At 40.6% G+C, this 23,142-nt stretch overlaps 1 protein-coding gene across 1 annotated transcript in view; it reads left to right on the top strand.

Moving 5' to 3' along the window:
- LOC126195688 (cohesin subunit SA-2-like) overlaps positions 1 to 23,142 on the top strand; it is a 357,264-nt gene that overhangs the window by 22,103 nt on the left and 312,019 nt on the right. Inside the window, exons 3-4 of the mRNA XM_049934316.1 lie at positions 4,110 to 4,263; positions 8,351 to 8,499. Coding sequence (XP_049790273.1) covers positions 4,110 to 4,263; positions 8,351 to 8,499 — 303 coding nt within the window. The remainder of the gene's footprint in view (positions 1 to 4,109; positions 4,264 to 8,350; positions 8,500 to 23,142) is intronic.

The raw sequence follows: 23,142 nt of genomic DNA, 5'->3' as shown, positions 1-23,142 counted from the left end.
TCTCTCTCTCTCTCTCTGAGGTTTTGAGGTGACTGAAGGTAAATGTTCAGTGCAAACAGCCAGAATTGTGGAAAAAGTGACTGGTTGGTGCACCATGACAATGCATCCATGCACACCTCACTTGTTGCGAAGGGATTCCTGCATAAAACAACATGACAACAGTCCCCCACCCTCCCTATTTGACAGAACTATCCCCATGTGACTTCTACCTGTTCCCAAAGATGAAATTATTGACTTCGTTGAAGACATCCAAGATGAATTGCAATGGGTCCTGAACATCATTCACTCTGCAGACTTCTAGGACTGCTCCCTAAAAAAAGGAACAAAGCTGAGATTGTTGCATACGTGCCTTAGGTGACTAATTTGAAGATAGGGATACAGGAGTCACTAAAAGTTTATCCGTGGGGACAGTGCCAGAGAAATTTGAGGATCTAACTTTGTCATAAGGTCCCAAAGATTTGCTGTATACCAGTGGGGTAGAGAAATGTAGAGGCAAATCAGTTGATAGTCATCGGTGTTCCTGCTGTGCGCTTGTGGTGTTATGGTTGACTCTCCACTTGGGTCTCAACTTGGGTGAACTCTGTGGTGTAATTATTTAGCTTTTGTCAGATCTAAATGAAGTCTTCAACTTGCTTCTAAAACTCACTTTGGGGTGTGTAGACCACTAACGTGGTCTAATTACAAAATTTATTTTTGTATTCAGAAAGGTGGAGATAGCTGTGAAAGATTGCCTTAAAAAAAACTGTTTATTGAGTCTCCCAGATCTTTCAGACTCCAGAGAAATGGATTACTTTTAGAGGAAACATTGACATCCCATCAAGTAACTGAGAGTGTTCTCTGTAATTATCAAGCTACACAAATCACATGATTTCATCCAGAATGTTACTTTTTGCAGAGACAAAATCCCTTTAAAAGAACCTCAACTTCTAAAATAGTAAGAAAATGAGAAGGCCATGGAAATCAGGATTGTCTAGATGAGAATCAGTTGAGAAAAAGCTTCAGCCTTTATTTTGTAAAGGTTATCTACACTCAAAACTTAATACTCAACCCATTTATTCAACAAAATGAGATATGTTACAGAATGCTCCCTAAAGCAGTGCTTGTGATCTTTAAGTAAGTGACCCATCTGAAGTCCAGTTTGTACGTTGTCGCAAGTCTAGCTGGATACTAAGAGAATCCAAAGAATAAACACCAATAAACCAAATCCATAGTGAGAATCAAACTAATAGAGCAACAAGAGTGCGCTTCCACTGCATCAATGCTGCGATAGAATTACAAAGTGGCTCAGACTAGCCTTAGGCCAGCTTATATGCAGGATTTTGATAGGTATGATTGTTATCAGAGAATGCTCCTGGTGATAAGCACTATCTGAGTAGTGGCATCATGGCAGATGGCAGTAATGTGTTATTAGTTTCTTGATTTCCATAGTGATGCTTGTTTTGATGACACCCCTAAAATTTAATTTGCCCTTGAGTTTACCAGTTTTGGCAAACTACATTGTAGCTTATTTAATTTGTCTTGAAGACGGATGTTGCACGCTAGTTCCAATGCCACACATCAGTGTTATAGTTTTGATCTCACTGCCCAGACAGAATACGTAAAATAGCTTCAAAAATACCCATGTCAGGTAGGGAATGTTTTGTATTACTTGTATGTATTAATTTCTCAATCTGTTGTATGATTGGAGCATGAGTTGGCCTGTTTTTGTAAACAAAAAACATATTCAAGAATCATAGTTCACTAGGTCCATATTCTGTGCTGGAGCCAGGAAGGTTCCAGAGAGTTATAGGTACAGCAATGAAATTGAGTTGATTCAGGATTTACATCAAGGAATTAAAGCCCTGGCGTGTGACAGATCCATGTGTATATGTTTGCAGGAGAAATATTTTAATGAAAAGTATAGTCCTGTGCTACGAAACGCAATTTCTGTTAAAGCAATCTCTGCAATGACAGTGACTTGTTCTTGCTTTATACTCATTCTCAAACAATGGAAAATCTAGGATAGAATGTATAACATAATGAAAGGGATAGTTGCTACTCATAATATAAAGGAGATGCTGAGACGCAGTTATGCACAGCAAAAAGACTGTCAGAAAGTGAGCTTTCGGCCAACAAGGCCATCATCAGAAATAGACAGCATACACATTCACACTCAATTAAACATAACTGACACACACATGACACAGTATCCGGCTGCTGAGACCAGAGACTGTGGAATTGTATGTGTGAGTTGCATTTGGAGGAGTGTGTGTGTGTATGTTGTCTATTTCCAACTAAGGTCTTGCCAGCCAAAAGCTCACTTTCTGACAGTTTTTTTTGTTTTTGAGTATCTGTGACTCAGCATCTCCTCTATATGGTGAGTAGCATTTACAGTCATTCCCAAATGTCATGAGCTTTAAACAGCGGCAGCTGCAACATGGACCCTAAAAGTTTCACAGTATACTGTGTTACTGTGCCACACCAGCAAGCACTTTGAGAAAGAAGCTACTATGGAATTACACATAAAGCCCCCACATTTGGTACCACTTCTGAAGCCAGGACAACATTGAACAAACCTGAAGTCCTGTATCAGTATTTCCCTCACAAGCAGTGCCAAAAAATTCCACTGAAAGGATGACCAGCCATGTCCTCAGGCAAAGTCTGGAATTTTGGAACTTATATTAACATATACATGTGAACTTAAATGTGAAGTCGAACGTCATTGACAAAATTTTGGAGGTTATTCCAGGGACATTTATAAATATTTTAGTGACCCATGGTCTTTGGTGATTCTTTATGGAGTGATTGAATTTGATTCCTTACCCCAATTTATCTTTGCATCCACAGGTACATTGCACTAAGAGTATCTACACAATAGTGCAAAGTTCAACGGTATGTGCTGTGTGGCTTGTTTGGGATGAAACATGTCCCATTCACTTTATGCTGACATTAGTAATGTGTGCCATACCTTTGCCCTTAAGTTTTAATTCATTTTTACTTGATTCTTTCTCATTTTTTTTCATGACAGTATTAGTTACATGTTACTTATAGAAAAAACATTAACATTCATACCTTATTGTTGACAGTTTATTGACCAAATTACCACAGCTTGTAGAGATAGTGAAAGCAAGACAAGTGAACCCACTGAACATGCTCAAGTGTCTCAGTAGATATGAATGAAGATAATATCTTTAAATCTTTCACAACACATTTCTTCCAGGTCTGCTTTGTTATTGCTGCACAATTTATTGTTTATTTACTTTGTTTTACTTATTTACATTTTGTTTTCAGACAATCTGACAATCATGTACAATACATTGATTGTCCTCTACATAAAGTTGTATATACAAGTGTGTGGCTGAGTGTCTCACAGTAGTCATCTGGCACATTTTCTCTGGTGTTTCAGCAGATATTTCCAGTATTTTCTGTGAAATGTGTAGATAATGTCAATGACGTTTGTTTCATTTAGTGCACTATGTTAACTGGCAATGTCAGTTTGTTTCTCATTATAACCAGATTTCTTAATGAAATTTTATGTGCTCATTCAATAGAATAGTGCCCTACTGGTCAGTCTGTTTCTCATTACAACTAGATTTTGGACGACGGTTCAATCCCGTCTCCGGCCATCCTGATTTAGGTTTTCCGTGATTTCCCTAAATCGCCTCAGGCGAATGCCGGGATGGTTCCTTTGAAAGGGCACGGCCGATTTCCTTCCCCATCCTTCCCTAACCCGAGCTTGCGCTCCGTCTCTAATGACCTCGTTGTCGACGGGACGTTAAACTCTAATCTCCTCCTCCACAACTAGATTTTATATTGAAATTTTATGTGCTCATTGATTAGAGTACTGCTTTACTGATCAATAGTGGTACTCACTGGTAAGAGGTTTTGTAATTATTTCAAAGCACCAGTACACATGCTGGTGATATAAAATGTTTCCAGTTTTTTGTCTATTGGCACTCACTTCCAGGTTGATGATTTACAACAACTGTGATGTGAACCAAACCATGAAGTACACCTCCATTGAGGATTACCTCCTCAGCCATGGACCCTAGTTATATGATTTTTTTTTTTCTTTTTTGATCGAATTCTACAGGCAATAAAATTTGATGTGTCACGAAATATTGTTTAAGGGATGTGTGTGCAGAAATTCGAGTACTGTGTTGTGAGAATCTTGGATCATGGATAAGGACGTACCATGGAACGTACCTACAAGATAAATACCTCAAGTATATTGGGTTTTTGTTGTATGACTCATCTCCAGATGTAAGGATGAGTTGTGTGCAGGTAAGTTGCTGTGAAATTAGTTATATCTCTAAAATTGTTCACAAATTAGTTCATTTAATATTGCTACTACTGGAAGCATTTTTCTTGTATTCTTATTTGAATTGCTTCTATAAATAATCAGAAACAAAATAGTAAATTAATGGGTTAATTGTTTTACTATATTTATGTTGATTTATAAACTGCTTTGTACTGAGAATTTCAGAAAATATAAAAGGAGACAACTTCTTAACTGGGTGTTGTGTTGTGCTGATCATCATCATTTCATCCCCATTGACATGCAAGTCACGAAAGTGGCGTCAAATCAAAAGACTTGCACCCGGCAAACGGTCTACCCGACGGGAGGCCCTAGTCACACGACATTTATTTACTGATGAGCATTGTATGTCTTGCAGCAATACAGTCTGACACAAGTTATTTCATCACTATGTCAGTTTTATTCAGAGTGAATTTTTCTGTAGAGCTCATCCTGTTATGATAATATCTGCGAAGTTGGAAGTAGTGGTTAATTAACTGGCTGGTATTGTGTGTAAAGTGTTGACTGCCTGTGCAGAAGCTGTTTGCCCACTGGTGCCCGCAAGTGGACACTTAATCTGGAAATACCCATGAGTGGACACTAATCTGGAATGTCATTTAAGCTGGAACAACACTTAAATTGGAATAGCCTGATATACATGATCCCATAGCAACTTCTGCTTATGATCACTGGCTTCATAGGAATGTAACGGAGTGTGGAGTTCCCACAGTAAAATGTAGCACCTGAAATGAACATTGCCATTCTGCATGGAAGAGAAATGGAGAAAGGAGGTATGGTAGCAGCAGACAATGAGACAGTACCTCAGTCTATACCTGAGTTGGGATGTTGCAACATTATTGAGATTAAAGTGTCTTAGAATACATGGCAACTGTTTTGTAATCTGACATTAAAAAGTGAAGCACCCAGAAGATATCGTTGGATATCAAGTAACTTTGTACCATTTACACACCATTAGCAGGTTACAGAGTTGCAATTCTCTGTACCGGCCTGGCTTAAGGCCCAAGCGACTCAAACCAGTGCGTCGGGTGCCAACGTGAGAGGGGCACCAGATGTGCCATAACTAGAAGATTCCTGTACAGGACGTATCACAATTAGTATTGGTTTCTTGGGGCACCAAGTTGAGAAGGGTGTCCAAGTGCAAAATTTGTATACATAACATAATTAGAAGCAAAACTGACAGAGATGAAAGTGTATAAGGGAAAAGGGGGAGAGGGAAGGGGGTGCAAAATGTTAAGCTGCTTGTGTGCAAAAATGTTCTTCAACTGGCCGTGTTTTTGTGACAGGTAAAATATGCACCAGAGTGCATTAGTGCTATTCATATTTTGCATATTTTCCAGACCAGGTAGGGCATGTAACGAGAGTGAACAGTGTTGATGTTGAGTGATACCTGTGAAGGACATGGAGATATGGTGAACATGTTTGAGACAGCTTTATAAGTGCCTGACAGAGTTTGAAAACAGCCTCATTGTGGGTCTCCACGGTAGCGGTACATGTGACAATAAAGCATAGCAACACATCTCACTTTCCTTTTACTAGACCGATGAAAAAGTGCAGGTGAAAAAATGTGACTTCAATTAGTAGTAACATAGAGAGCATCTTCTGTGCCCGGGTTTGTTGGAATTTATGTGCAGATATGAGAAAGGAAACCCTGCAGGCACAGCATAGAAAGCGATGCTGCATTTGTGATTTCGATTGACCAATGAGGGGTCACTTGCACTTTGTAGTCATGCTTTGGTGGTGCCGTGGACTCCAAAGAAGAAAGGGGCCTGATAACAATGGTCGAGCAAGAAAAACGAATGTTGTTATGTGAGCACTATCCTTTGCTGTTAAGTACGAACTTATGGTTTTGGTGAAGCATCATGTATGAACATGTTATCTGCAAGGCTTTGTTAATTATCAGTTGTGAGTAGAGAACTTATTTAAATAAAGAAGAATTACAGAAACCGTGTTTTGTGATTTCGTAGTGAGTTGTTTAAATGTAGAAGCTCTCTTATAGCCCTTGCCCCTCTGCAATTGGAAAAGAAGTCAGCTGCAAATACATGGCATTGCATAGCAGGACCACATCATCAAGAGAAAACAAGACGGTGACCGGGAAATTTGAAAAAGAAGATGACTGTTATTGCAGGGAACAAGTAAAACTTAGTGTCTTGCAATATATTGATCACTTAAAATCAACCCACAACAAGAAAAACATTTCACTATATGGTCAGCTGATCGAATCATGCAATATCCAAATTTGTGGGGCATATGACAGTGACCCAGTGATTGACTGCACGAGAACATGAGGGCAGGCACACTCATTGTCTGGGTTTCGGTTGACCATGTCCGACCCCCACAAGTGATGATCGCCATATTATGCACCAAATACATTGCAACCCCTTCACATCTGCAACTGCCATTAGAGAACAAGTAATGGACACTGCAGTATTCTGTGTCATCCTGCACCTTTGGTCAGAGACTAGCAGCAACCAGATTGGGGAATTACTGTCCCATGTGTAGGCTGCTATTAACACCACAACACTAGGGCTACATTTGGACAAGTGCTGTGACTGGGAAGCATTGACTGCTGATAAATGGTGTCTCATTGTGTTCAGCAGTTCTTCAACTACCCCAGATGACCATCGTCAGTGAGTATGGCGAGGTCCCATTCTTCCAATGTACTGTCCTGGCATTATGATGGTGGGAGCCATGGGTACAACTTCATGCTATGGCATGTAGTGATTGAGCAAATTCTGATGGCATAGCAGTATATCCCAGACATCCTGCATCCCCGTATATTATCTCTCATATGACAATATTGTGGTGTTATTTTCGAACAGGACAGTGCTTGTCCCTACATGGCATGTGTGTCTACAAACTTTATACTTGATGTTTAGGTATTCTGTGGCCAGCAGTATCTCAGATCTGTCCCCAATAGTTTGGGACCAGCTTGAATATCAACTCTGTCCCAGTGCCATTATCCAGGATACCACGAAGCAGTGACAATAGTTGTGGGCCAGATTGTCTCAGAAGAAGATAAATAGTTTTATGACACCCTTCCCAATTGAATAAGTTCATGCCAGAGGGGATGGGATGTCATACTGATAAATGAGTTCTTACTACCAAGATCTTTATAAATTTTACTTGATATTGTAATAACTGAAATAACATCGCTTATCCTCTCAAATCTTGAAGTTTCTTTACACTTTGTCATTCCCTTTTAAGTGCTTGTTCTTCTTCTTTTTCTTCTTCTTCTTCTCTCTCTCTTTTTCTCTTTTTTTTTCCTAGAGAATATATAAGAAATTGCTTTTCAAAATGTCCACCAAAAAGACTGTAATCTCATTTCTTCTGAAATTATAATCCATGTGTCACTTGAGTAACATAAAAATTATTAATATATCTAAAAACAAAGGTGATGTGACTTACCGAACGAAAGCGCTGGCAGGTCGATAGACACACAAACAAACACAAACACACACACAAAATTCAAGCTTTCGCAACAAACTGTTGCCTCATCAGGAAAGAGGGGAAGGAGAGGGAAAGACGAAAGGATGTGGGTTTTAAGGGAGAGGGTAAGGAGTCATTCCAATCCCGGGAGCGGAAAGACTTACCTTAGGGGGAAAAAAGGACAGGTATACACTCGCACACACGCACATATCCACCCACACATATACAGACACAAGCAGACATTTTGTCTTTAAATATTTCTGCTTGTGTCTGTATATGAGTGGATGGATATGTGCGTGTGTATACCTGTCCTTTTTTCCCCCTAAGGTAAGTCTTTCCGCTCCCGGGATTGGAATGACTCCTTACCCTCTCCCTTAAAACCCACATCCTTTCGTCTTTCCCTCTCCTTCCCCTCTTTCCTGATGAGGCAACAGTTTGTTGCGAAAGCTTGAATTTTGTGTGTGTGTTTGTGTTTGTGTGTCTATCGACCTGCCAGCGCTTTCGTTCGGTAAGTCACATCATCTTTGTTTTTAGATATATTTTTCCCACGTGGAATGTTTCCCTCTATTATATAAAAATTATTAATATTTATTGTTGAATTTTAATAAATTTTATTATTTAATCTAGGCATTGCTCCCGTTGTATGCATCTGCTGAATTGTGTATGAAGCTGGAGCAGTTCACAAAAAAATTTTTGAAACGGCTTGTCTGTATGACATTAGACAAGCAGATTAATGTTTCTGTGCACACTTTTAAGATTCTTACTTTTATTTACAGGTAAGCCTTCACCAGAATAAAATTATTCTAAGCTTGTAACAGTAACGTGATTCTCATTTTGTTGAAGTTTGAGGAAGGCTTATTTCTAAATTGCAGTATAATTTCGTAACAAGAAAATATGTTAGTTGGCATTATTCACAGTAGCAGAGTATTTTCCCAACAACTGTTTATGTCATTCCATTTAAGCCAGTAGCTGAGTTGATAAAATGCTGCCATCAGGTGCTGTTCTCATTGAGGCGATAGAACATGTGATGTGAAATATTGCAATAAAGGACATGCTGCATGATGCTTATCAGTGCATTGATGATGTACAAGTATAATCTCTTCTGAAGAGGGTGTTATTGTGGCCATGGTGGCCGGGCCAAGTGACTTGGTGCATCCAGGAAATCTGGCAGCTGGCACTCATGCAAACATTCAACCACACTACACTCGTTGACTGGCGTTGCCTAGTAAGTAGCCAGGAAATTTGACAATGTGCTGGTATGGAAAGAGGCAGACATGGACTTCATCATTTGGGTCTTGAACGTATACACAAACCGTCCACCTCTGAGTTAGAAGTCAGGGGAAATTGGGCAGTAGTCAGGTGCTGGATACCGTTACAAAAGAAAAAGTCTTCAAACTCCCGCAACAGAAATTGTCAACTGTTATCGGACTTGAAGGTCACAGGGGATCACTCATTGGCAAAAATGACTTATAATGCACAGGCAGTTATAGTCTACGATGTGACAGTCGACAATGTGGAGGACAGCTTAGCTATGTACAGAAAATTTGGCAAAGCGTTTAACCACATCCTGCCCAAGAAGGATCTGTGAAATTGACATGCATCATGTCCTGAGAGTACCCTCGGTCTGGCCCCTAGGGAAAACTGGTGCGGTAGTGCAGCTGGGTTGGGTGCATAGGCCCTGCGAGTCTGCACCAAGTGTTTGTTGTCTGGTTTGATCCCAGGCCAGTAGACAAGACGTCACGCCACCTTGATATGTCACACCACAGTGCAACACATGCGCAATGTTGAGTGGTTCATGTAAGAGATAAAATGTATGCCATGCAGGATCCACACCTGAAGAGTCATGCTCCAGCTAAACCAGTTGGACAGCTGAAATGTTTCCCAGAAAAGTGAGTAGCAGCTGTGGAAAATAAAGTAGTAGCCATGGCAGGTGTGATCTCTCATGCTGTTGATGGAAAATCTGAGAAGTCTTGCTGCAAGGTATCATCTAATGCAAACACAAGCGCCTCCTGCCAATCGAGTCCCAGACAGTCCCTACTGGTAGCCGTGATATTGCGTCAGCGCTCTCATACTGGGCAAATGTCATAGGATTAATTACTGAGAAAGAGGGCCCACCTTTGCAATTTAGTCCTGTTGGGCAGCTTGGCATGAGGGCTAAGTACAGAAGCTATTGGTTTATGATTGGTGATGAGGAGGAACCTCGCCACAAACAAGAGGACGTGGAACTTTTTAATTCTGAAAACAGTAGCCAGTACCTCCTTTTCCATCTGTGAATAATTGCATTGTGCTGCAGAAAGTGTCTTTGATGCGTAAGTGAAGGGCTGTTCATGCCATCCAGAGGACAGAACCACCCATTGCCATATTGGCTAGTATATCAATGAAAATAATCAGTTTTTGAAAATTTAATGTAACTGGGTGGATATGAAATCTACTTATCAAGTGGCAGCAGGAGAATACATATATAAAAGTATTTAAATTTACAACCTTGTGGAGGCAGTGGATCCTTCTTCTGGCAGAAGGGAAAGGACTGGTGAGGCTTAGGAAATTGGGAGAGTCTGGAGAAGTTGTATAAAACTCTGTGTCAGGGGAAACTTACCATGTGGGATGGGAAGGAAAGACTGGTTATTGGTGACTGTACTGGCTGAGATTTGAAAACCTTCATCTCGTCTGGTGCAGTCCCCAACAACCAATGTTTCCTTCTCATCCCATTCGGCAAGTCTTCCCTGACCTGACATTCTGGGTGATTTTTCCAAACTTTCCCCATTTGCTAAACCTCATCGGTCCTTTTCCTTCATCCCTCTTGCTTCCCCTTCAACCCTTCTGCCAGAAGAGCCACAGGCTCTGAAAGCTTGCAAATTTAAGTACTTTGCTATGTGTATTCTCCTGCTGCCCTTGTTGAGCAGATTCTTTTATCCATCCAGTTCCATTATGTAGTCATACTTGAACACATCACGGGCCAAACTTGAAGGTCTACATGGCATGAAAGAAACAAACAGTGAACAGAGCACAAACACTGCTTGAGGTACTGAAGAGCAGACCAGACAGACATAAGGCCCTTTTGGTGAAGCTGTTTAAGAGGATGGTAAATGTGCATGGCATGGAGAATGAGCTTAGGATAATGTGAAATTTTGCTCAAAAAAGTCTGGAGATCCTTCAGGTTTTTTAGCACGGACAGGTTGTCGATGACTTTGATATGATAATCCAGAGGGGTGAGGCCGTCTTTGCTAAGCACATATTCCAAAATTACATCTTTGGGAAAAACAAACTGCACTTTTCCAGCTTGTAGTGAGGGCCATTCTTCAGAAGACAGGAAACCTGTAAATGTTCCTGTTGTGTAGAGCTTACAACCCAGATGTCATCAAGGTAGTTTATGGAACAGGGAATGTCCTGAATCAACTGCTCCAAAGTTGTTGTTGTTGTGGTCTTCAATCCAAAGACTGGGTTGATGCAGCTCTTCATGCTACTCTATCCTGTCCTCTTCATCTCCTAATTACTTCTGCAACTACTTCCGTCTGAATGTGCTTACTATATGCATCCCATGGCCTCCCTCTACAATTTTTATCCCCCACACTTCCCTCCAGTGCTAAATTGGTGTCCCTTGATGTCTCAGCATGTATCATGTCAACCAACCCCTTTCTTAGTCAAATTGTGCCACATACTCTTCCGTATTCTTCTGTAGCATAGCATCACATTTCAGAAGCTCTTATTCTCTTTCTGTCTAAACTTTTTATCATACATGTTTCAGTTCCTTACATGGCTATACTTCAGACAATTACCGTCAGAAGTGGTTTCCTAACACTTAGTCAGTATTCGAAGATAACAAGTCTCTCTTTTCAGAAATGCTTTTCTTGCCATTGCCAGTCTACATTTTGTATCCTCTATACTTTGGTCATCATCAGTTATTTTGTGTCCAAATAGCAAAACTCAAGTACCTCATTTCCTAATCTAACTCCCTCAGCCTCATCTGATTTAATTTGACTACATTCCATTATCCTTGTTTTGCTTTTATTGATGTTCATCGTATATCCTCATTTCAAGACACTGTCCATTCCATACAACTGCTCTTCTGTGTCCTACGTTGTCTCAAAGAGAATTACAATGTTATCAGCAAACATCAGTTTTTATTTCTTCTTCTACAACTTTAATTCTTATTCCAAATTTTTCTATGGTCCTTTACTGCTTGCTCAGTGTACAGATTGAATAACATCGGGGATAGCCTATAGCTCTATCTCACTCCCTTATAAACCACTGCTTCCCTTTTATACCTCTCGACTCTAATAACTATCACCTGGCTTTTGTACAAGTAGTAAATAGCCTTTCACTTCCCGTATTTTTCCCCTGATACTTTCAGATTTTCAAAGAGATTATTTCAGTCAACATTGTCAAAAGCTTTCTCTAAGTTTACAAATGCTATAAATGTAGGTTTGCCTCTACTTAACCTATCATCTAAGATAAGTTGTGGTGTCAGTATTGTGTTGTGTGTTCCTATATTTCTCCAGAATCCAAACTGATCTTCACTGAGGTCAGCTTCAACTGATTTTTACCTTCTTTTTTACAGAATTCCTTTTAGTATTTGGCAACCATGACTTTTTAAACTGATAGTTCAGTAATTTTCACACCTGTCAGCAACTGCTTTGTTTGGAATTGGAATTATTAGATTCCTCTGTAAGTTTGAGGATATTTCATTTGTCTTGTGCATCTTGCACACCAGCTGGAAGAGTTTTGTCATGGCTGACTTTCCCAAACCTGCTTCATATATAGCTGATAAATTCCTGGTGCAGATGAAATTCCAAAAGGCAAGTGATTAAACTGGTAAAGCCCAAAGGGCGTGTTAAGTACCAAGAAAGTCAAGGAAGCCGTATCCAATGGCACCTACAAGTATGCATCACACAAGTCAGTGCATAAAAAACACGGGCTCGATGACTTCACCAACAACTCCTCCACCCAGAGAATTGGATACGAATCTGAGACACACTGCATGTTGCCCATCAGTTTAAAATCATTTCAGAGGTGCATGGCACTGTCGGGCTTCTGAATCACCATCAAAATAGGAGAATGGTGCCCTGATCCTGCCAACACTGCAATTCAACCCTTACCTTATCGCTTGTGGAGAATGGGATCGGGTGGGGACGACAAACTTGAAGCTCTACTGACAGCTTAAGAGAAACGTGTGCCTCTAAATTTTCTGCCCAACCCAAGGTATTCTCAAACACCCGGTTGTACTACCATAATAAGGAGTCCAAATCTTGAAAAGGGACCAACTACTGAAACACTAAATGGACTTTTGCAACTATCTGGAAGCAAAAAACCAGAAAAAGCCTCTAATCAAAAAATATTTTTTACCAATGGCACATTGTCTGCTAACAGTGTAAGTTGCTGTTCCACATTGTAATAACACGTTGAGATGGAGAATTGTCCCCTCAAAGGAATACACTGTTTACTGTAAGACATGAAATTGACAATGGCTGTTGTGATGCTGGGCAGCTCAAGAGCCTGCATGTATCTATAAGTTAACAAGGCTAACCATCGCTCCAGAGTCTTTTTGAAATTCAACCAGTCACCCATCCACTGCCAATGTTAGCAAAATATGTTGGAGCAACATGTATGGGACATGGGAGACAGTCCCATACTCCAGTGAAAGCACATGGAATGTCTGGTGACTGACCTGCGGCCCACTGACGGTCACAAAAAAGTGATAAGTGGCCTACTTCATAGTATACACCACACATAGCCTCCTCTTGTGGGCAGTCTCATAAACATGCAGCAAAAGACAATCCAGGCAGGGAAGCTAGCTTACTCATTGGGTGAAAATAGTGTGATGTCAAGTACCCAAAAAGTGCTGCAGGCAGGAATTATGACATTACCATCAATGCGAATCTGCTGAATGTGATGTGGCAGAAATGGGCAGTGCCGTGGTGTCACTGTGCAGGAATCGTCAATGGCGTGAACACGTGGTGACTTGGTGAGAGGGATGGCTGCCTGGGGAACCCCGTTTCACAGCGGGACCTGTTTACCATGCATGCCTAATTGCGCCACCTGCCGGTTGTTGGAAAGAACATGCCTTGCCACTGCTGTAAGCTCATGTGGTACTGCAATGTGGGAAATGTCAGCTAAAGAAGGGTTGACAAGGGGAAAGCCTTTGATGAGACTTCAAGATCAGGTGCTAACCGAACAATCACATCCTGAATTAGCGATTATAAGTATGATGTCGCTCATTTGGGACACCCTCAATGACACTTTTGTGAGAGACCCTGCACATCGGTGATCTTGGCTGTGTATGGCTGTCTGAACTGCTTGTGGTGTTGGTTAAGTTGCGACTCTACCACCACCACATGAGTTTGATGTCAAAAATACTGCATTAGTAACCAACAAAGTTTTTCAGAGAGGAGCCTTTCGCACCCAGTGGAGGGCTTCAGATTTTGCATGGTTTTGTACAACCGCGCTGGACAATACTGAGGTGGCTTTATCGATTGGATTGACGATATGTTCTTCCTGGTAGCACAGCAAGAATTGGCACAGGTAATTTTTCCACATTACCATAGACTCACAAAACAGGCAGAAGGTGGGTGTCTGGCCCACCACCAGCATGGCACGGTCATGAAGCAATTCCGCATTCCAGTTTAACAGGTCCTGCATCTGCTCATGCTGCTGCTTCTGCTGCTCGTTCAGTAGGTGCAGCTGTTCCTACCAGCATTTCAGAAATGCCGTGTCTATGGCCGCCCAAAATTAACATTATAAAAAGGGGAAGAAAAAAATGGAAGTGTCACACGTGTAAGACTGACCTTCATCACCACTTTAGTACCTGCGAGATGTGACAATGCCACTGAACAGAAGTCATCACAAGAAACTGTACTGACTGACGATGGCTCAAGAAGCCGATGAACAGGACCCTGCAAGAGGAGATGAAAACTTGCTGTGTGAGTCAGTCTACAGGCAAGCAGAAGGTCAGAAACCTCATACAGATGTGCATGTGGATACACACAGCACATGGCAGGTGCTGGTGGCTGATGACTGAGCACACGTCAACAGTACACGGCACAAGGTGCAAGTCGAGTTCTGCAGTGGGTTAACGCAACATTAGAACTGCCCCACCCAGCTTATTGCCACCAGTTGGTAAACACTTACGTCATCAAGTCTGCCCATACAACTCATCAAATGTTTCCCTCATGGCTGTTGCCCTCACTATTCTGCCATAATAACCATGTCGCTGGTCTGTCTCCATCACAGTATCTGCTGGTGGGTATACTAAGTTAATTTACTGCATTCACAGCATTGATTGACTGTACCATCGGTTCTTGGTAGAATATTTTATTGATTTTGAATGAAAAAACACTCTACATTGGTGTAATAGCCTACAATATTTATTATTTATGACACAGAGCAGTTTTTGGCTGTTATGCCATCATTAGGTACAAAGATACGTATGCGGGCAGTGAAGTTTTGTTGGATCAAAGATTTTAAACTAGTGTATCAACAGAGTATCTCCGTTTCCAGAGATGAAAAATATTAATGTTAGATATAGGAATAAAATAAAAGGGACTATTTCAGTGTAAATGCGATGTAAGATTATTTAACTAAGATAAAATATGTGACACAATAACTAATGGGCAATATACAAATTACAACAGTTGTTCATAGAAGAAAATAAATTGAGCCGTAAACTTTGTTGAGATGCTTGAAAATTGTGGCTGAACAAAATAACCTCATCTATAAAAGATCTTAAATTACAAACAGATAAGATGTAGTAGTGAGAGTAAGCAGATAAGTGATACAGCTGTGATTATACAAAGTAATATTTTTAACACAACGGGAGAAATTGTAGCAACTTCAATAAAGGAAAATGGAGCATGTGAGTAAGAGAGGTAATTTACAATATGACCATGGTGAGATTATGAGTAGTATCTGCATTTAGAAGTGGCTAGTCAGGGAACTGTGTGTGGTCATTTAGTACTAAGCTTGGGCTGATGGACATATGTTTATTAATTTCCATTATTCCAGGATAGTTTGTCTTCCTTCCCTTATGGATGTGACATAATACTTCATGTTTCACCTTCTAGCTATTGCATTCTTTAAGCAGGTGATCAGCAAAAGTAGCGTCTCCTTTTCTAAGTTTCCGGGCTTCTGTGATGTTCCTTCAAGTGATGTATACTAACAGACCACTCCAAAAATTCCTGAAGCAACTAAATTCTAAACACAGTAGTATAAAATTCGTAATGGAATTTGTGGGCAGCTGCTTGCATTATTTAGATACAATCACAGACATCACTGACTGTATACATACTTTCAAGATTCATAGGAAACCTATCACAACAGATGTAATGCCTACCAATTCTCAACACCCAGTGACCCATTAGCGTGCTGCATCATTCAGTGATACATCACCTAATATCTATCACCATGAGTGAAGACAGCTTCCAAATGGAATGAAATACAATCAAATAAATAGCTTCAAACAATGGCTACGTTGGTGGACACCATAATGCATAGAAAGCAGAAACAACAGATGTACTTTCTTCTTTGCCCTGTTCTCAATCCACCACCTAAAGAACACAATAAATGGTGCAACATTCCATATTTGGGAAAAGTCTCACTGGATGTAACCAGGAAGCTTAAATCCAGGAACCCAAGAATATCATTTTATGTGCGTTACACTGTAGGTCACTTTTTGCCTAGTGGTAAAGATAGCACTCCAGCTTTGGAAAAGAGTGGCATATATAAAATCACTTGTGGCAAATTCTAAATAGATAAATCTGAAGCTGGAAACTGAGAAAAGGAGGTTCTGTTTTCGCATACCACTTGCTTAAAGAAGGCCATAACTACAATGCAAAACATGAAGTATTACATCACATCTGTAAGGGAACAAGGATGAACTATCTTGAAATGTGGCCATCAACCCAACCTTAGTACTGAATGGTAAGACACAGTTCCCTTACTTGCCATTTCTAACTTCAGTTATTACTCATAATTCCACCAAGGCCAAGTTGTAAATTACCCCTCTTACTCACATGCTCCTTTTTTCTTTGTTTCAATTACTATAATATCTCGCTGTGTTACAAAATTTTACTTTGTACAGTCACAGGTGCTTCACTTACCAACTTAATCTCACTAGTACAGTGAAACCGCTATTTTATGTTTTTGTGCAGTCCAGACTTAAAAAACCCAAAAGTGAGGAAAATGCATAATCAAGGAAAATGTTAAAAACCCTCAAAAATATGAGCAAAAACACATGTGATTGACATATATGATTAAAAATTGTAATCCTCTCCAATAGTTTGTATAGAATCTGTGTAAGTGAGGGAAATTAAATGTACAATACAGTGTTTATACAATAATTTGTGATAATGAATTTCATCAGTTCTTAAAAAATCACAGAGGTGTAACAGCAAGTACTCATCAAAAAATTGAAATTGTATTTAGGTAAAAGTTAACTGAGCTGCTTTCTGACATTCATGTGTTCAAAACACATTTTCTAGAGATCATCCTCTGTACTCACCCAGAAAATAACAATTGATGAACATGTTGAATTAAACCAAAAACATCACAGCAGCAAAGTGGTTAAAACATAAGCATAAATGTGGACATTTGCTTAATGACATACTTTGTCACCATTGTTGTTATTGTTGATGTTGACCACCGTTAAAGTGTTCTTTTAGGCTTGATGAGAGAAGCAGACATGTGAAAAAATAAGTTTGCTTCCTTAATTGACCTTAAAAGCTGATTAGAAATTGGCTCAGTGGATTTGTATACTCTGTGTAAAATGTAAATTAGAAACAAAGCTCAGGTGCTACAGTTTTGCTTCATGCCCCCTGTCACTGCTTCCAATCTTTATGGTCTACAGAGTGTGGTATGTGTGTGGTGCAAAGTATATACATGAGTAGTGTATGTAGTTGTTGCCATTGTATCATGTCAGATTTGAACAAGAAAGTCTTTAAAATGTGCTATCGCAAAACCCTTGTTCTATTTCCATGGGACATCTGTCATAGCACATCATCTGCATGAAAATATATTTTCAGCACTGCACAAAATGCTTTCACACTACCTGCACACCTGTCAGTGAGGGCTGCTCCCCCTTTCACACGTCCAGTAGACAAGCTGATTTTGCGTGTGTTAGTGTGGTGTGCCCCCCCATGAAACATGGACCTTGCCATTGGTGGGGAGGCTTGCGTGCCTCAGCGATACAGATGGCCGTACCGTAGGTGCAACCACAACGGAGGGGTATCTGTTGAGAGGCCAGACAAACGTGGTTCCTGAAGAGGGGCAGCAGCCTTTTCAGTAGTTGCAGGGGCAACAGTCTGGATGATTGACTGATCTGGCCTTGTAACATTAACCAAAACGGCCTTGCTGTGCTGGTACTGCGAACGGCTGAAAGCAAGGGGAAACTACAGCCGTAATTTTTCCCGAGGACATGCAGCTTTATTTTATGATTAAATGATGATGGCGTCCTCTTGGATAAAATATTCCGGAGGTAAAATAGTCCCCCATTCGGATCTCCGGGCGGGGACTACTCAAGAGGACGTCGTTATCAGGAGAAAGAAAACTGGCGTTCTACGGATCGGAGCGTGGAATGTCGGATCCCTTAAATGGGCAGATAGGTTAGAAAATTTAAAGAGGGAAATGGATAGGTTAAAGTTAGATATAGTGGGAATTAGTAAAGTTCGGTGGCAGGAGCAACAAGACTTTTGGTCAGGTGAATACAGGGTTATAAATACAAAACCAAATAGGGGTAATGCAGGAGTAGGTTTAATAATGAATAAAAAAATAGGAGTGCGGGTAAGCTACTACAAACAGCATAGTGAACGCATTATTGTGGCCAAGATAGACACAAAGCCCATGCCTACTATAGTAGTACAAGTTTATATGCCAACTAGCTCTGCAGATGATGAAGAAATTGATGAAATGTATGACGAGATAAAAGAAATTATTCAGGTAGTGAAGGGAGACGAAAATTTAATAGTCATGGGTGACTGAAATTCGTCAGTAGGAAAAGGGAGAGAAGGAAACATAGTAGGTGAGTATGGATTGGGGGGAAGAAATGAAAGAGGAAGCCGCCTTGTAGAATTTTGCACAGAGCATAACTTAATCATAGCTAACACTTGGTTCAAGAATCATGATAGAAGGTTGTATACATGGAAGAACCCTGGAGATACTAAAAGGTATCAGATAGATTACATAATGGTAAGACAGAGATTTAGGAACCAGGTTTTAAATTGTAAGACATTTCCAGGGGCAGATGTGGATTCTGACCACAATCTATTGGTTATGAACTGCAGATTGAAACTGAAGAAACTGCAAAAAGGTGGGAATTTAAGGAGATGGGACCTGGATAAACTGAAAGAACCAGAGGTTGTAGAGAGTTTCAGGGAGAGCATAAGGGAACAATTGACAGGAATGGGGGAAAGAAATACAGTAGAAGAAGAATGGGTAGCTCTGAGGGATGAAGTAGTGAAGGCAGCAGAGGATCAAGTAGGTAAAAAGATGAGGGCTAATAGAAATCCTTGGGTAACAGAATAAATATTGAATTTAATTGATGAAAGGAGAAAATATAAAAATGCAGTAAATAAAGCAGGCAAAAAGGAATACAAACGTCTCAAAAATGAGATCGACAGGAAGTGCAAAATGGCTAAGCAGGGATGGCTAGAGGACAAATGTAAGGATGTAGAGGCTTGTCTCACTAGGGGTAAGATAGATACTGCCTACAGGAAAATTAAAGAGACCTTTGGAGAGAAGAGAACCACTTGTATGAATATCAAGAGCTCAGATGGCAACCCAGTTCTAAGCAAAGAAGGGAAGGTAGAAGGAGTATATAGAGGGTTTATACAAGGGCGATGTACTTGAGGACAATATTATGGAAATGGAAGAGGATGTAGATGAAGATGAAATGGGAGATAAGATACTGCGTGAAGAGTTTGACAGAGCACTGAAAGACCTGTGTCGAAACAAGGCCCCGGGAGTAGACAACATTCCATTAGAACTACTGATGGCCTTGGGAGAGCCAGTCATGACAAAACTCTACCATCTGGTGAGCAAGATGTATGAAACAGGCGAAATACCCTCAGACTTCAAGAAGAATATAATAATTCCAATCCCAAAGAAAGCAGGTGTTGACAGATGTGAAAATTACCGAACTATCAGTTTAATAAGTCACAGCTGCAAAATACTAACACGAATTCTTTACAGACGAATGGAAAAACTGGTAGAAGCGGACCTCGGGGAAGATCAGTTTGGGTTCCGTAGAAATGTTGGAACACGTGAGGCAATACTGACCTTACGACTTATCTTAGAAGAAAGATTAAGAAAAGGCAAACCTACGTTTCTAGCATTTGTAGACTTAGAGAAAGCTTTTGGCAACGTTAACTGGAATACTCTCTTTCAAATTCTGAAGGTGGCAGGGGTAAAATACAGGGAGCGAAAGGCTATTTACAATTTGTACAGAAACCAGATGGCAGTTATAAGAGTCGAGGGGCATGAAAGGGAAGCAGTGGTTGGGAAAGGAGTGAGACAGGGTTGTAGCCTCTCCCCGATGTTATTCAATCTGTATATTGAGCAAGCAGTAAAGGAAACAAAAGAAAAATTCGGAGTAGGTATTAAATTTCATGGAGAAGAAGTAAAAACTTCGAGGTTCGCCGATGACATTGTAATTCTGTCAGAGACAGCAAAGGACTTGGAAGAGCAGTTGAACGGAATGGATGGTGTCTTGACGGGAGGATATAAGATGAACATCAACAAAAGCAAAACGAGGATAATGGAATGTAGTCAAATTAAATCGGGTGATGCTGAGGGGATTAGATTAGGAAATGAGACACTTAAAGTAGTAAAGGAGTTTTGCTATTTGGGGAGCAAAATAACTGATGATAGTCGAAGTAGAGAGGATATAAAATGTAGACTGGCAATGGGAAGGAAAGCGTTTCTGAAGAAGAGAAATTTGTTAACATTGAGTATAGATTTAAATGTCAGGAAGTCGTTTCTGAAAGTATTTGTATGGAGTGTAGCCATGTATGGAAGTGAAACATGGACGATAGCCAGTTTGGACAAGAAGAGAATAGAAGCTTTCAAAATGTGGTGCTACAGAAGAATGCTGAAGATTAGATGGGTAGATCACATAACTAATGAGGAGGTATCGAATAGGATTGGGGAAAAGAGAAATTTGTGGCACAACTTGACTAGTAGAAGGGATCGGTTGGTAGGACATGTTCTGAGGCATCAAGGGATCACCAATTTAGTATTGGAGGGCAGCGTGGAGGGTAAAAATCGTAGAGGGAGACCAAGAGATGAATACACTAAGCAGATTCAGAAAGATTTAGGTTGCAGTAGTTACTGGGAGATGAAGCAGCTTGCACAGGATAGAGTAGCATGGAGAGCTGCATCAAACCAGTCTCAGGACTGAAGACCACAACAACAACAACAGTGTGGTTGTGGTGGCTGCACTGGCTAGGCCCTACCAGATGACTTAATAAGTCGCTAGCCAATAGGAGTTCACGAGTCAGAAATGAGCGAAGTTTCCTTGATTACGACCGAACATATTTTTCGAGATTCAGTGTTTGATTTTAAAAGGTTGACAGTTAATATCGTTACTGAATACAGTACATCTGAAATACAAGGAAAAAGTTGAGATTGAGTTATAAGTGGCACAAGAAAAGATGGTGGCTGAGCCACTTCGTCATAAATTGTCTCGGTCTGGAACACTTCTCATGGACTGTCTTGTTTTTTAGTTACCACTGCAACCTAGCACTAGTTGTATCATAATTGCACAGTAAAGCTAAATGTTGCAAGTTGTGTTGGCAACACTAATCATGGATTACGTCAGCTTTTCCTCTTCACATCTACCCCCTCCACAATGGCCTAAGATATTCCCTTAACTCCGCCACCACCTATGGTGCGAACCATCTCTCTTTTGTGCCACTTACATATCATTCAGTCACATCAAATATCGTTAGGAAGAGAACGAATCGAAGTCAAGTGAGACATGAGTAAGAGTGTAGGGTCGAGGTAAACCTTACTAGGAAGAAATGTGATCTTACGGATTTTTCACAGGGAATACTAATATTTGGCGTAGAATTGTAAAAAATGTAAATCGGATAATGTAAAATTGAAGTTCCACTGTATATCTTATCTGTTTGTAATTTAGTACCTATTAAAGACAAGATCATTTTGTTCAGCCACAGCTGTGGAGCATGTCACCAAAGTTTATTGTTCAGTTTATTTCCTTTTATGAACAAGTATTGTAACTTGTATACAGTTCATTAGTTAATGTGTACATATTTTGTCTTAATTAAATAATCTTACATCGCATTTACATTGATGTAAGTTAAAGGGGTCACTGCTGTCAACTGCAGCAGGGAATTATGTGGAATCAGCAGCGATGAGTAAAAATGTGTACCGGATCAGGATTCAAACTTTGGATGTCCTGCTTAATAGTCAGGTGCATTAACCACTGCACCATGTGGAACGCAGCATTATCGCAACTGTGCGGACTATCTCGGGTTGCCTCACGGCTGATCCACATTCTCACTGAGTGCCACCTATCCACAGTCCCTGTCCATTTTACTCCTGTTCACTGCTCTTGAATTCCCACAGTAGGTGGGATGTATTTGTGCATCCGCAGTGAAGAAGGGCTCCATTGTCAAGCTAGGCGAATCAATTATATGACTGCATGTTGTCTGTTCTTTCACAGACATTTTCGAGTGAATAGGCACCATGCAGAATCTGCAGCTGTGAAACATTATATGTAAGTTGAAGGGGCTCACTGCTGTCAGTTGCAGCAGGACATTACGCAGAATCAGCAGCAATGAGTGAAAATGCGTACCGGTTTGGAAATTGAACCCGGTATTTCCTGCTTACTATGCAGATGCGTTAACAAGTACCCCATCTGGGCTACTGCATTACTGCAACTGTGTGGTCTATCTCGGCATGCCTCACGACTGACCCACATTCCCACTGAGCGCCAGCTATCCGCAGCCCGTGTCCATTTTACTCCCGTTCACTACTCTGAGATTCCGATAGGAGATGGATCATATTTGTGCATCCACACTGAAGAAGGTGGATCCATTGCCCTATTAGGCGTATCAATTACATGAACACATGGTGTCTGTTCTTTCAGACATGTCTCGCGAGCAGCGAATGGGAGTAAAATGGAGAGGAACTGCGGATAGGTGGCACTCGGTGGGAATATGGATTGGTCATGAGGCATGCCAAGATAAGCAATAATGCTGTGTCCCGGATGGTGCTGTGGTTAACACACCTGCCTGGTAAGCAGAAGATCCTGGGTTCTAATCATGGCGCGGTACACATTTTTACTCATCGCTGCTGATTCTGTGTAATGTCCTGCTGCAGCTGACAGCAGTGATCCCCTTCGATTTACATATTCATTTACACTGAAATAATCCCTTTTGTTTTATTCCTAAATCTAGCAGTAACATTTT

This window comes from Schistocerca nitens, chromosome 7 (genome assembly GCF_023898315.1).
Source record: "Schistocerca nitens isolate TAMUIC-IGC-003100 chromosome 7, iqSchNite1.1, whole genome shotgun sequence".
In the NCBI taxonomy this organism is placed as follows: domain Eukaryota; kingdom Metazoa; phylum Arthropoda; class Insecta; order Orthoptera; family Acrididae; genus Schistocerca; species Schistocerca nitens.
This window is presented reverse-complemented; position numbering and strand designations above follow the sequence as displayed.